Source organism: Macrobrachium rosenbergii, chromosome 3 (genome assembly GCF_040412425.1).
Source record: "Macrobrachium rosenbergii isolate ZJJX-2024 chromosome 3, ASM4041242v1, whole genome shotgun sequence".
In the NCBI taxonomy this organism is placed as follows: domain Eukaryota; kingdom Metazoa; phylum Arthropoda; class Malacostraca; order Decapoda; family Palaemonidae; genus Macrobrachium; species Macrobrachium rosenbergii.
Window position 1 is genome coordinate 91,245,562 of NC_089743.1, and position 13,063 is coordinate 91,258,624.

The following is a 13,063-nucleotide window of genomic DNA, read 5'->3' on the forward strand; positions in this document are numbered from 1 at the left end:
AAGACCACCTTTCTCTGAGAGATACCTGGACACAAATGTTAGGTAATGATGAAATCACACGACCAGATTAGTAGCTACTGTCATAACCCTTCAATTATTATCTAAACTGCATATGGAATCTGCGTGATTTCTCTTACCACCCCATTTCTAACTCGGTGCCATCTAAATACCGATGTTTTTAAAGCTTTATGTCCATATTGTCAAAATCTTTCTGATATAGTTTACTCTCATTGTTACAGGATAAAGCAACGCGGGTCGATAATCAAACAAAAGTGAGACAAGTAAATTTTAATCTCGCAGTTACTTTATCGCCAAAGTGTGATATTCCAATACTGACTGTGTTCACCTTTCACGTAATTGTGAAACAAACCAATGGGTCTTTAATCATTAACCATTCGGATGACTTAAGCAGTCTTTTGTTTAAGGCAAGTGGATTTAAACAAGAAGACCATTACTCCGTTAGCCATTGTTGATGTCAGGTGCTCGTTCGTTCTATGGCGTTTTAACCAAGTGAGTTATATTCCTTCTATGGCGCTGCAAATTTGGTAAATATGCGCTTTTGTTTCATGCCATGTTTATGATAGTTCTCCCCATGAATCCGCCATTGTAAGAATACGTACGTATCTCATAAATTGATAGGAATATGTGTTAATTATTTTTGTTAGTGACGATATAGACATGCCATTATCAATGTGGTTCTAGTTCTGGGTTAATTTATTGACAAAGCTTTTAATACGGGTCTTCAAGGCCTAAATTTCATTATCAATCATTTAATACGGGTAAGCTGTTAATTTTTTTTTGTGTTTTTAAAAGGTTTTGGTTAAAACAATGCTAATTTTCATTAACCCATACATTTTTAACAGCCGTGGGTCGTTTGGGTGGAGGATCAGACTAATGCTGAAATACTTTCCGTACAAAAGTAGATTTAATTTGTTTCAAAAATATTTGGTCACCAAACCTACGTCATAAGCTGCCATTGCCTGACCTTTCTGAGGATGCATTGTCCTAACAGACCAACAGGATTTCATTTCCTGGACTTAGCCCAATGGTTTTCAACCTTTTTGTGCCCATGGCCCGTTTTTGGCATCCAGAAATACTCACTGCGCCTCAAATTGTGTAATGATGATGATAGAATTATTATAAAACATTTTTAGAGTACTTTATTAGTTTTACATTTTTCCAGTGTTTTAGTGTACCCTTGGAACATTTTTTTATATCCAAAAATGTGGGTTTTTTTTTTAAAAGGCGGGGGGAAACATGGTATTATTTTATAAGTTGCCAATACAAGATATGAAATTGTAACCTACATTTTTGAAAAGAGCTCTTCATTCTCGTCATTTTGAACCCCATAAACACTATGCGCAAATGGTAGATAAAAAAATTAATCAAGTTACAAAACTTATAAGGTAGGACAATACTGGCCCCCTCTCCACGCCATGGCTAATACGGCAAAATTGTAACTAGTAAACGCCCCAGGGTTACGTTAGGTTGGTATTTTTATGCCCTTTTAGTGCCCTGACATTTCCCAGCCATTTTTGCATGATAAACCCAAATTGGATTTTCATGCAAAAATGGTTGGCAACTCATAAAATTTTACGGGAAACAGAACAAGTGAAGGGCAATATGTAACCAAACCTAACCTAGGATGCCGGGTTCTTTTTGTAGGTTACCTTCTCATCATACCCAACCTAGGGCACTATAAATTAAAAAATGTTTTTGCAACCTAATCTAACATATAGTGTGTGGGCCCTGCCTAACCTAAACTGGGCCACTGTCAATTAGAATCAATAGGGTTGTGACCTAACCTAGCCACACCTCTTCTAATCTACCCTAGGATGCCATGCCCTTACCTTTAGGGAACGTTGCCTGCCCTGGACCCCCAAACATAATGTAGGGCATCAGGTCCCTCTGTTTAATGCTATTGCAGAAATATTTAATAAACCTTACCCTAATCAGAATCAGAACTCGCAGTATCATGATGTTCGAATACATCGTGCCGTATATGATAGGTTCCTGGTCACCCATGACCTTGCTGTTGACTTAAGTTTTACCTGATCCTTCTAAGGTTTTCAAATCTAACAAAAATTGAGGATTCCGGTGGGAAATGGCTTTTTGGTGGCATAGAAGTCAGCACGAGAATTGCACATAGTGACAAAAGCTACTGAATGACCAGTTAAAAAAATACATAGGTCATGTGTGTATTCAGTAACAAGTACAAAAGAAGTTATAAAACTTGAAGCTTTGGTAAGTGTAATTACATAGAGTACTGGGTCATTGTGGCCTTGGATTTTACCCCCCTAACCTAACCAAGAGCTATAAGAGAGTTCAGTGTGGGTTCGCAGCCTAACCTAACCATATATAATTAAATGAAGGATACCAGGTCCTTCATTTAATCCAGTTGGGCAGCTGGATTTGCTGGTAGATAACTGCCAATTGATTGATTGATTTGAATCTGTGACTCAGGCTTTGTTTTTGATTGTAGAGAGCGGTTCCAGTGAGTAAAGTGATTAGGAAATGAATGGGGAAATATGATTGTTACTACAATTGATTTATGTGTTTAATGTTACGGCTTCAAATAAAACTATATGTTGTTGATTTTGTATACTGTATATATATTTGTAAATCTATGAATACATATATACACTGTACACATTATATATATATATATATATATATATATATATATATATATATATATATATATATATATATATATATATATATATATATATATATATATATATATAAATATAATATATATATTATATATTTATATATATATATATATATATATATATATATATATATAATGTATCTATTTATATTATATATATATATATATATATATATATATATATATATATATATATATATATTATATATATATATATATATATATATATATATATATATATATATATATATATATATATATATATATATATATATATATATATATATATATATATATATATATATATATATATATAATAATATATCTATTTATATTTTATAAATATATATATATATATGAGACACCGATGGTCGATGTTTCATTACTCTACCATCAAAATAAATGACGAAGAAACTAATAATGATAATTATAAAGATGGTAAATTTAAGAGAAGAAAGTCCCCAATAATATTAGAATGAGGCATAATGTTTTATTGAAAGTTTTATTAGCTAGCATTTTAGCATCTTAGTAGGAAGTAACAACTATTTCTGTACGAACATTACACCTGTTTTCATTTTCCTGCACCATTTGTACATTCAATATCATAAGTACATAATCTGGAGAGAGTGAGGCAGCATTGTTTCATCTTTTACAGGAGAGTTGCTTGAGGAGACTGTAGCTGGCATCAGATCTCTTCAGATTGTCACTGGCATAGCAACTATTCAATGGACCGCAGAGGCTTGGAACATCAGTTAGAGGCTCAGAGGCCATCACAGTCATCTGGGACTCAAAGACAAAGAGGAAGAAAAAGAAGTGGTACTGTGAGTAGTGAAGAAAAGGACCAAATTCAAGAAAATGTTGAAAGTCACGTTTTTCCTGAAGAGGGCCCCCGTCAAGCTTCAGGAGATTCAGCAAGTGTTCCTGTATCAAGAGAGAGGGTAATAAAAATTTCTAGAGGTCCACACCACCAGGCCATGTTCCCCACACCACAAAATTTTTCTCTAGCTGAAAGAAAGGAGCGTGGTTCCAGTGTTCCACTGAGTCCACAGGTTGTCACTGACAAAGGCTGGCAATTTTCTGCAGCAACTGGTAAAGCCACTGGTATTGTAGGTACATACAGAAAATTGTATGATTCTTCCTCACACATGCCAACAACCCAGGATGAAAGCACCAAAAATATTTTGCCCTGGCAAGGAAATGAAAGTAGTGAGTTCAGAGGGGTGCCCCTCGATTTGACCAAAGCATCTAAAAATGTCAGTAAGTTTGATGATCACAAAGGTAAAGGTTTTGTTAATAAGCTAAGGTCAAGAAAGGCAAAGGTCATTCCAGAGAATGTAGCTGCTGCTCAAAGTGCTGCTGCTCCCAGCAGTTCTACCTCCAGTATTTCTTCACCTGCTTTATTTGAACATCCTTCCAGCTCTTCAGCTTCAGCAAGCCCCACAACATCAACAAGCCCAACAAGCCCAACAAGTCCTACATCTAAAAAAAGTACCCTTTTCAGTTTTTTCCTTAGTCAGAATAGGTACTCTGTGACTACTTCTGTAAGCCCAACTTCACTTACTGCATCCCCCACTAGTATTTCACCAGCAGTACAGTTTGAATCTCCATCTAGCCATGAATTTTCGGAAAACCCCACTGCATCATCTGCTAAGCTTGCAACCCAAAATCCTTTGCTTCCTAGTGCTCAGTCATCAGTGTCAAGTTATTCCCCCACTAGTCAGAAGGATACAGGATCCCCCAAGTTTGTTAAAAGACTTAGGAAGATGCTTCGTTCCCAAAGAAATTTAAAGAAAACTTCAGGCACTCACGATGTACCTAGTGAAGCATTTACAACCCCCTTGGGCAGTTTGGATACTGCTGGCATTGGTGGTCCCATATCCCCTGAAAACATTGGTGTGCTTGACACTGAGGACCAAAGTAAGCTTTCCACCAGAGATCCCAGTGAGTTGTCTGTCTTGGGTCATGATGCACTCTTCCCTGGTGACCGCCATTCCCTTCCTGCAAGGGATTGCCATTTACCTTCCACCAGGGATAGTGGAGAACCTTCTTTGGATCCTTTTGGACTTTCTCCTAGAGATCAATATAGTTTATCTCCAGTGCCTCATGGTCTTCCCCTTGCCTCCTACACAGAGCCTTCCCCTGGAACACATACCAAAGTCTTCTACTATGAATCCTCCTCAGGGGACAGTGGTGGTCATTCATCCAAAGCTATAGCTAAAGTAAAAGGGAAAAAAGGGAAAAAAATTCAAGGATTTGAAGTGCATAAAGAATCTGAATGTCATCCTTCAGTGCATTTAGCTCAGCCAGAACATGCTGTTTATCAGCCATCAGAAAATCTGTCTATTCGTGAAAGAAATGTCGGATTTACTGAAACGCCACGAGCATCCACGTCTAGAACAAGTCGGAGATCAGCTAGTGGCAAGAGTAAGAATGCTAGTGTGTCAAGGAAGCCTGAGACAAAAGCTGCCTCGCCCAGTTCAGAAACTGCCTCGCCCAGTTCAGAAGCTGCCTCGCCCAGGTCAGAAGCTGCCTCGCCCAGGTCAGAAGCTGCCTCTCTCATTTCAGAAGCTGCCTCGTCCTGGTCAGAGGCTGCCTCGTCCTGGTCAGAAGCTGCCTCGTCCTGGTCAGAAGCTGCCTCACCCAGGTCAGAAGCTGCCTCTTCTCCTAGTTTGTCTCCAGGGCAGCAGAGCTTTGGGCAAGCAATAAGTCCTCCTTTAGATAACCCAACTCCATTGTCTTTATTTGCACGTGTTACTGACCTTGCACAATACCAGCAGACTCCAAAGAGTTCAATAGTGTATGAAGATGAAATGAAAACCCCTGAGAAAAGCACAGTGCATATGTTGGCATCAGAAAGCTCAGATTCATCAGGTATTGTAAAACCTAAAACACTTCAGTTTTCAGACTCAAGACAGTTGGCCCCTTTCTCACCTGTTCAGCATGGAACCTCATTTCCAGAGCCAAGGCAGATAATTACTTTAGAAAATCAGTCTCATCGTAGTCAGGCGTGTCAGACAGGTCCTCAAGTTTTTCAAAGACGACTTGGTCAACCTTCACAATCATACCATGGTGTTGCAGCTGAGCAGGAGGTACCTGTGCAGGATCAAATAGAAAATTTAACTGCAGGTATTTCTGGTCATAAGGAAACTCATGGAGCTTACTCATCAGTACCTCCATTCACCCAGCCTCACCTGAGTATGCAACCATCCAGACAGCATCGAGGGTTAACAACCCCAAAGTCATCTTTTCCTCTCATTTCTTCTCAGACTTTTCAGCAAGAGGGCTATGCTGTATCAACACAAGAATACTCTTCAGCCTCTTCAATGCAGAAATTTGATGAGGTCTCTTTTTCAAGTTCATCCTATGAAACATCACCTCTTGACTTGAGCTCACCACTACGGCACAGACAATCTCAACAACCAGAAACAAGTGTGCGGCAGAGATTGCCAGTTACTGCTGCTAGCCAGCCAAGTCATTCAGTGCGACCCCCTGTACTTCAACAAAGAGGGGGCTCTTACTCAGAAAGCCAGTATTCAAGAGTGTCTCCTAAAGATGACAGCCTATTACATAGGATGCAAGAAATGCCAGATCCTAGCCGTCCAAGCCATGAGCCATCTGACAGTTATCAGCCTAGTTCATCAGGACAACAGTCTCATGTAGTGACTCCAAGTAAACAGGCATCTCGTCTCGGAAAACTACGTAAATTTCTCTCTGAAAACCAGTCATCAAATCAGTCACTTGAAGAACAAAACCCAGTGTTGAATCCTTTATTAGGTAGACCGCGTTACAGAAGAGTTGATACTGATGAGGGAATGGCAGTTCTTATGGCACAACAGTTGGCCATACAGTCCCCACGTAAACAAGCATCACAAGACCGAGAAAGACTGGATTTTAGCTCTGGTCAGTTTTCCACTCCAAACCCTGTGGTTGGTACAGCAGCTGGGATACAAGAAGCATCTGCCTCTTCCAATCTAACTCCTACAATGCACCAGTCAAGCTCTGCAGAGCAGCCTTTCCCTGTAAGGTCTCAGACCAAACCCCCTTCACATCGCTACCAGAGGCATAAGTCTCGCTCTAAAGGTCGAGGTTCCTCAGTTGCAAGGGCAATTGCCAGACGCCAGGCTGCATCTCAGCAGACTTTAGAAGAGTCAGAACTTGACTTGAGGCAGAAGAGAGATCAACAAAGAGGTGCATCAAAGTAATAGGTATTGATTGGCATGGCAGTGGTTGAGAAAACAAGAACTATATGTTGTCAGATCAGGTACTGATAAATCTAGTGGTGCTGCTAACTGTGCCTGTAAGTTTTGGCTGCAGTTAATCAAAGCACATTGGTTCCAGTCCAACGGAATCCTTATTGGTAAGTATAACAGGGTTTTATCACATTCAACATGAAAGTTATTCATTAGAATACTGTATTTAGGAATTGGTAATAGTAAATAGGAATTTTTGGATCCGCAGCAAAGCCTAGATGATGTCACAACTTCCAAGTATATTTCACAGACAGTTTCCAGGCATCTGCCTCGTTGTGGTGGATAAAACTGATTAGTCCACACTGCACTGTAGAGGAGAGATGTAAAGTCTGGAGTTTCTCTGTGGATATTATATTGTGTTCCTTTAACTTTAATGATGCAGTTTTACTAGCTGTTGAGCAGTGGGTTTAATAGGTGTAACGACAATGTTACAGAACCTGTGTTTTGTTGCTTCAGTTCACGGCCAACAATACGAAAGTGAAGAATGGGCTATTGGGCTTTTGAAAACTCCTACATAGGTCGCTTAATCTTTAAAACTGTCATGAAGAACAATGAGAACAATGCATAAGTTGGAAGAATGAAGTGATATGCAAAAAGAACTTGCATCAAGGGCCGCAAGAATGTAAATTGACTAGATTCACTTAAATCGAGGTTCTTTGTACCTATTCACTTAATAAATTTAATGAGAGACAAATCCAAAAGAGAATCATCACTAGACTCTGATCGCTGAATAAAAAATTCGTAGGCCAATACATACCATTTAAAGATGATAATCATTAGTTACTAGTTAGTGCAGCCGTTTGTTCTCAGGGTTTGGGCTTATTTAAATTTGTTAATGATGTATTAAACACCATAAGATCAGAGGGGATTTTTCATTAGTTTCCACTCAAAATTATTTTTACCTTTTGTGACTCCTTTATTTCAAACCCATTGTAACAAGGCCAACAGAAATTGTCGAGTAACATATACAGTAAAAACTTAGAAGCATATTGAAACACATGTAATATTATGAAAAATTTGATTTTAAGAAACTTTGTGCGTACTGACACTTTCTGATAGTAAGCCTCTTGTCTAAAATGTCCAATACCAATTTCAGATAAGTCTCCTCGTCTCCAGAAGCGCAGAAGTATCGAATCTACAGGATTTGAAACGTCCGAAATATTGACGAAAAAAGCACAAGACAGGAGAAAGGACGTCCATGAATTTCGTATTTTTAATCGAACGATTTTACATTTTAGTTGAGGACTCTTGAGTTGTACTCAAAGGTATTGATTTTATAGACATTCCTATTTATTTATAGAGGTTTTGACATTGTAGTTAGAAGTTGCAATTGTTGTGTGCGTAAGGTTTTAATATTTGTTCGTTTGAGGCTGTAAAAATTTAGATTTTGTGAAATTGTTTAGATTTCGATTCCTGTAAATGCACCCCTTTTTTTGTATATATCCACTTCAAGTAAGACAGCTTAATTTATTTTTTATCGTATTCTGGTTTACACCTGCATGTAGAGAACTTGGCAAAGAAATATCGTTTTAGATACGTAAGTATTGTTGGACTCGAGACCTCAGGTCAGTAAGGTGATTTTGAATGGAGCCCTGTATTGTACAATTGTTAATTTTTAGCCAAATTTTGAGTGATTTTTTTTATTCATTACGTACCATTTTGTTAGTCAATAGTCTGTATACAGTTACAGATTCAGTATTTTATTATGCAGCATACAATAAAAGTATTTCTTGAAACCATTAAAATGTCCAACCACAAAGCATTTCACTGGTCAGTTAGAAAAAGAATTACGTTCCTGGTTTGGTTATAAAGAAGTTAGTTTTGGGGGGGCATTCTCAGCGCTGGGCCATTTAACCTTAATCCCAGGTTCATTAATTCTTATTTACACTGTAGTATGGTGAAAGACACTGTCCTGAGAAACATGATTATAAACTCCCTTTAAACTGACGGGAACAGCAACATGACAAAGGGAACTTGGTAAACACAGTCTCTTCTTCCTTCTACCTGTCGGGAAATTACTACGCGACTTCCAAATGTTGTGTGGGACTATTTTATTTAAATATTGAACTTTATTTGGTTATACTTTAAATTCAAGCATTTTAAAGCTCTCAATCCCCCGAGATAAAGGTTAAAATGCCCACCAGATGTTCATTAGAATGTTTTGTGAGTATTTAGTCTTGCTTTGTGTTGATCAAATCACCAAATTACGTACGTGTTAGTAAGTTGACCGTAGTCATATGAAGGACCCTGAGTTTCGGCGACAGAAAAATGCCGGAATTGAAAACTCGAGAAGTTGGAGATTGTAAAACAGGGAGGTGAGTTTTGGGAGGTAAAGAAGTGATTGTAAAATTCATGAAGTCGAAGATTGGGAAAAATGAAAGGCAGAAAAACAACTAAATGAGACACGAAAAAGAATAGCAAAAGAAAGAGGGGAAAATTTGGTTTTGGGAACAAACCTAAGACTGGGAACAGTCATTGATAGAGTCAGCAAAGTTTGAGGTAATTGACAAACAAAAATATGAGGTTTATATTGGAATAAAATAGAGGTGATAATAGAATGTGGAACAATATGGAATCGGTCCGTAGGGAGTTAGTGCCGTCAATGCACCTCATGCGGTGCACTGTAGGCATTACTTAAGGACCTTTGCAGCGTCCTTTCGTTCCTTTTACTGTACCTCCTTTCATATTAACTTTCTTCCATCTTCCTTTCCACCCTCTCCTGACAATTGATTCATAGTGCAGCCGAGGTTTTCCTCCTGTTACACCTTTCAAACCTTTTAACTGTCAATTTCCGTTTCAGCGCCGAATGACCTCATAGGTCCCAGTGCTTGGCCATTGGCCTAAATTCTATATTCTATTCTATTCTATTCAAAGCCAAATAGAATAAGCAGCTTCTCTTGATTTCCGGGAAGAATAAAGGTGGTAATAAATTAACGTTCTAAATGTTTTGGAAGCCAAAAAATGGACTATTAGCATGAAAACTGCGTTATTCCTGTAAAAAATGTAAAAAAAAACAATTGGAATACATAATTTATAGATGATCTATTTTCGAATGTGAACAGGAGACGCAGCAAAAAATAAGTTAAAAAAAATCCGCCCAAGAGACTTCGGCACAAACGAGTTTTCTGTACAGCCACTACAGCGTATAATCAAGGCCACCGAAAATGAATCTATCTTTGGTCTTTGTGTAATGTTGTATGAGCCACGGCCCATGAAACTTTAACTACGGCCCAGTGGTGGCCTGTCATATATCGTTGTTTAGAAAACCGATTATGGCTAACTTTAATCTTAAAATAAAAACTATTGAGGCTAGAGGGCTGCAATTTGGTATGTTTGATGATTGGAGGGTGGATGATCGCATAGCAATTTGCAGGCCTCTAGCCTGAGCAGTTCTTAAGATCTGAGGTGGACAGAACAAAGTGCGGACGGGCAGACAAAGCCCGGCACAATAGTTTCCATTTACAGACAACTAATAAGAAATATTGAGGCTAGAAGGCTGCAATTTGATTTGATGATTGGAAGGTGGATGATCAACATACCAACTTGCAGCCCTCTAGCCTCAGTAGTCCTTAAGATCTGGGGACGGACAGACAAAGCCGTCACAACAGTCCCTTTTACGGAAAACTAAAAGGATAAATAACTTTGAAAATGACAGACATGTAAAAATGAGAGACCAGAGAACAAAACACGCTAAAAACAAATGATGCGAACCTCGCAATTACATCTATTAACGTGCCGGCAAATTGCTTCGTGAGAAAGCCTGGCGATTTTCGTAACATTCTGAAATGCTTTCCCGTTGCGTCATTGAAAAATGGTTGCGGCCTTGAAGCGCGAATGCTAATGTTTTTTCCATATTAATGCATGAATGCCTCTGGTGAACGAGGCTTTACGTATTCGGGAATTATATTTGATTTTCTGTCTGTTGTTGTTAGGGTGAAGATTAAGATTATATATATATATATATATATATATATATATATATATATATATATATATATATATATATATATATATATATATATATATATATATATATATATATATATTTCAGTTATTTATTTTTCATGTATTTTCATTTTATTTCATATTTTTATTTTTATTTTTTTTTTTTATTAGAATTTTTCTTTATACCTAAAAATATAAAATAAAAACTCTATCTATATCTGTATATCTTTCTCTCTGGTTAGTGTCGTCTGGATGTACACAAATGGAAGAAATTCATTCTCTCGGGTTAGCGTCGTCATGGTGCACTCACATGGGCATCAGGCATAAATGAAGTTGGCAGCACCCTCTTTTCGGTCTCAGCAACTCGGTCCCAGCAAGGCAAGATTTCAAATTGCCAAGCACTGATTGGCGATCTTATCATAAACACCGATCCAACCTGTTGGTATACTGTACCACGGATCGGTGAATTGAAGATACGTTACTTAACGTAAGTGTACAGTCAAATTTATATTTTATTAATTTAATACCCTTTGTATATTATACTTCGCAAGGTTTACTGCAGATTCCTTCTTTCTTCTCATCACATGGGGTCGTCCTAGTCTTTAGTCTAGAAGTGTGCTAGGCAAGAGGTTATGTAACAGAGAGAATTGCGACATACGATTCATTTTCAGAAACTTGAGAGCAAGTGACTCATTGGTTTGGTTTTCAATCTTAGATGACACCAAAAGTGCTCAGGGTTCGACAACTAAAAGCACTTAATTGTATACAAAAAGAAATTACAATCGAAGAGTTATGATGTTAAACTCAAGATTACAGTTCTGCACGGCTTTTCTGCTGTTACACCTTTCAGTCGTTTTTACCGAAAATTGACGTTTCAGCGCTGAATGGCCTCATACATCCCAGCACTTGGCCGTAAGCCTAAATTCTATGTTCTATTCTGCTAAAGTAAAACGTGAAATAAACGCACAGGGGCAAGTTATCTCTTCAAGTGTTATAAACAGGTTGAAAACATGTCAGGGGCTGGAAGGGGAAGACGAGCCTTTGGCTCATACCGGATAATCATACGAAGCACTGGTTAGAACTACCAAGTCATTAGCTTCTGTACCTATTTGTGACGTCTGTAAGATGAGTTATCGACTTGAGCTCATGACGTGTTTTACTGCTGTGTGGTCATTTCCTTTTTAGTTTATGCCCAGTTAATTGGTTTTGAAGCTTGACCAAACCTTGGCTCTGAGTTTACCGAGTTACTGTACTAGACTCAAGACACTGAGATTGTTGATACTGAAGTTACATGAATGCATCGATTTTGCAATCTACTAAACCTATGGCACAAAGTTGATTGATTCTGGAACGTTTACAGACCCATAGCCCTAAGTTGCTTGTTTTTAGAGTTAACCGAAGCTCACGGCCCTATTGGCCTATTGATTTTGAGGTTGCACCAAACACGTGACACTGAGACCGTTAAACTCATGGCACTGAGTATTGATTCTTAAGGTTCTTTGCAGCGTTCCTTTGGCACCCAGCTGCAACCCCTTACATTCCTTTTACTGTACCTCTGTTCATATTTTCTTGCTTCCATTTAACCTTCCACTCTCGTAACAATGGTTTCATAGTTCAACTGTTATGCCTTTCAAACCTCCTTACTGTTAATTTCCCTTTCAGCGCTGAATGACCTCATAGGTCCCAGTGCTTGGCCTATGGCCTTAATTTTATATTCTAACTATCTATCTACCAAACCCACGACGCAAATTTTAGGGCTAATGCAAACCCATGGCCCCAAGTTAATTTATTTTAGAGGAAATTAATCTGCTACATAATTTCAATTTTTTGCCGAAGATGCGACGTAGACGCAATTTCTGGTTCAGTATATAATAATTCTCTTATGTATAATGATTCTCTTATATATAATAATTCTCTTAAGGAATTTTTTACGCTATGGTACGTTCCCACTCAGAACAAATTTATTCAAGTTGAGAAAAACAAGACCACCAAAAAAAAAAAAAAAAAAAACAGGCTTCCGGGAAGGCCAGTTTGGAAAGTGTCAAAGTAAATTACAAGAGAGAGATAAAATGGATATTTATTACACTGCGTATGCCTCACGTTTACGTAATTCCCGACCGCCGTGATTCTTTGGAAAGTCTCCTCAAAATACTCACTCTTTTTCAGCGGCCTCGTGGTCTGTCCATCGAAGAGT

At 38.1% G+C, this 13,063-nt stretch overlaps 1 protein-coding gene across 3 annotated transcripts; it reads left to right on the top strand.

Annotated features, from left to right (window-relative positions):
• The first annotated feature begins 359 nt into the window (after positions 1–359).
• LOC136827856 (serine-rich adhesin for platelets-like) lies at positions 360–8,683 on the top strand. Of its 3 annotated transcripts, none has more exons than XM_067085316.1 (3): positions 360–510; positions 3,330–7,031; positions 8,021–8,683. In XM_067085316.1, the coding sequence occupies exon 2, from the start codon at positions 3,400–3,402 to the stop codon at positions 6,874–6,876; it is 3,477 nt and encodes a 1,158-aa protein (XP_066941417.1). In that variant the 5' UTR covers positions 360–510; positions 3,330–3,399; the 3' UTR covers positions 6,877–7,031; positions 8,021–8,683. The 3 variants fall into 3 exon arrangements, with proteins under 3 accessions (XP_066941417.1, XP_066941421.1, XP_066941425.1); XM_067085320.1 differs by having other exon boundaries at positions 425–545; XM_067085324.1 differs by lacking the exon at positions 360–510 and adding an exon at positions 596–616.
• Positions 8,684–13,063: the final 4,380 nt, after the last annotated feature.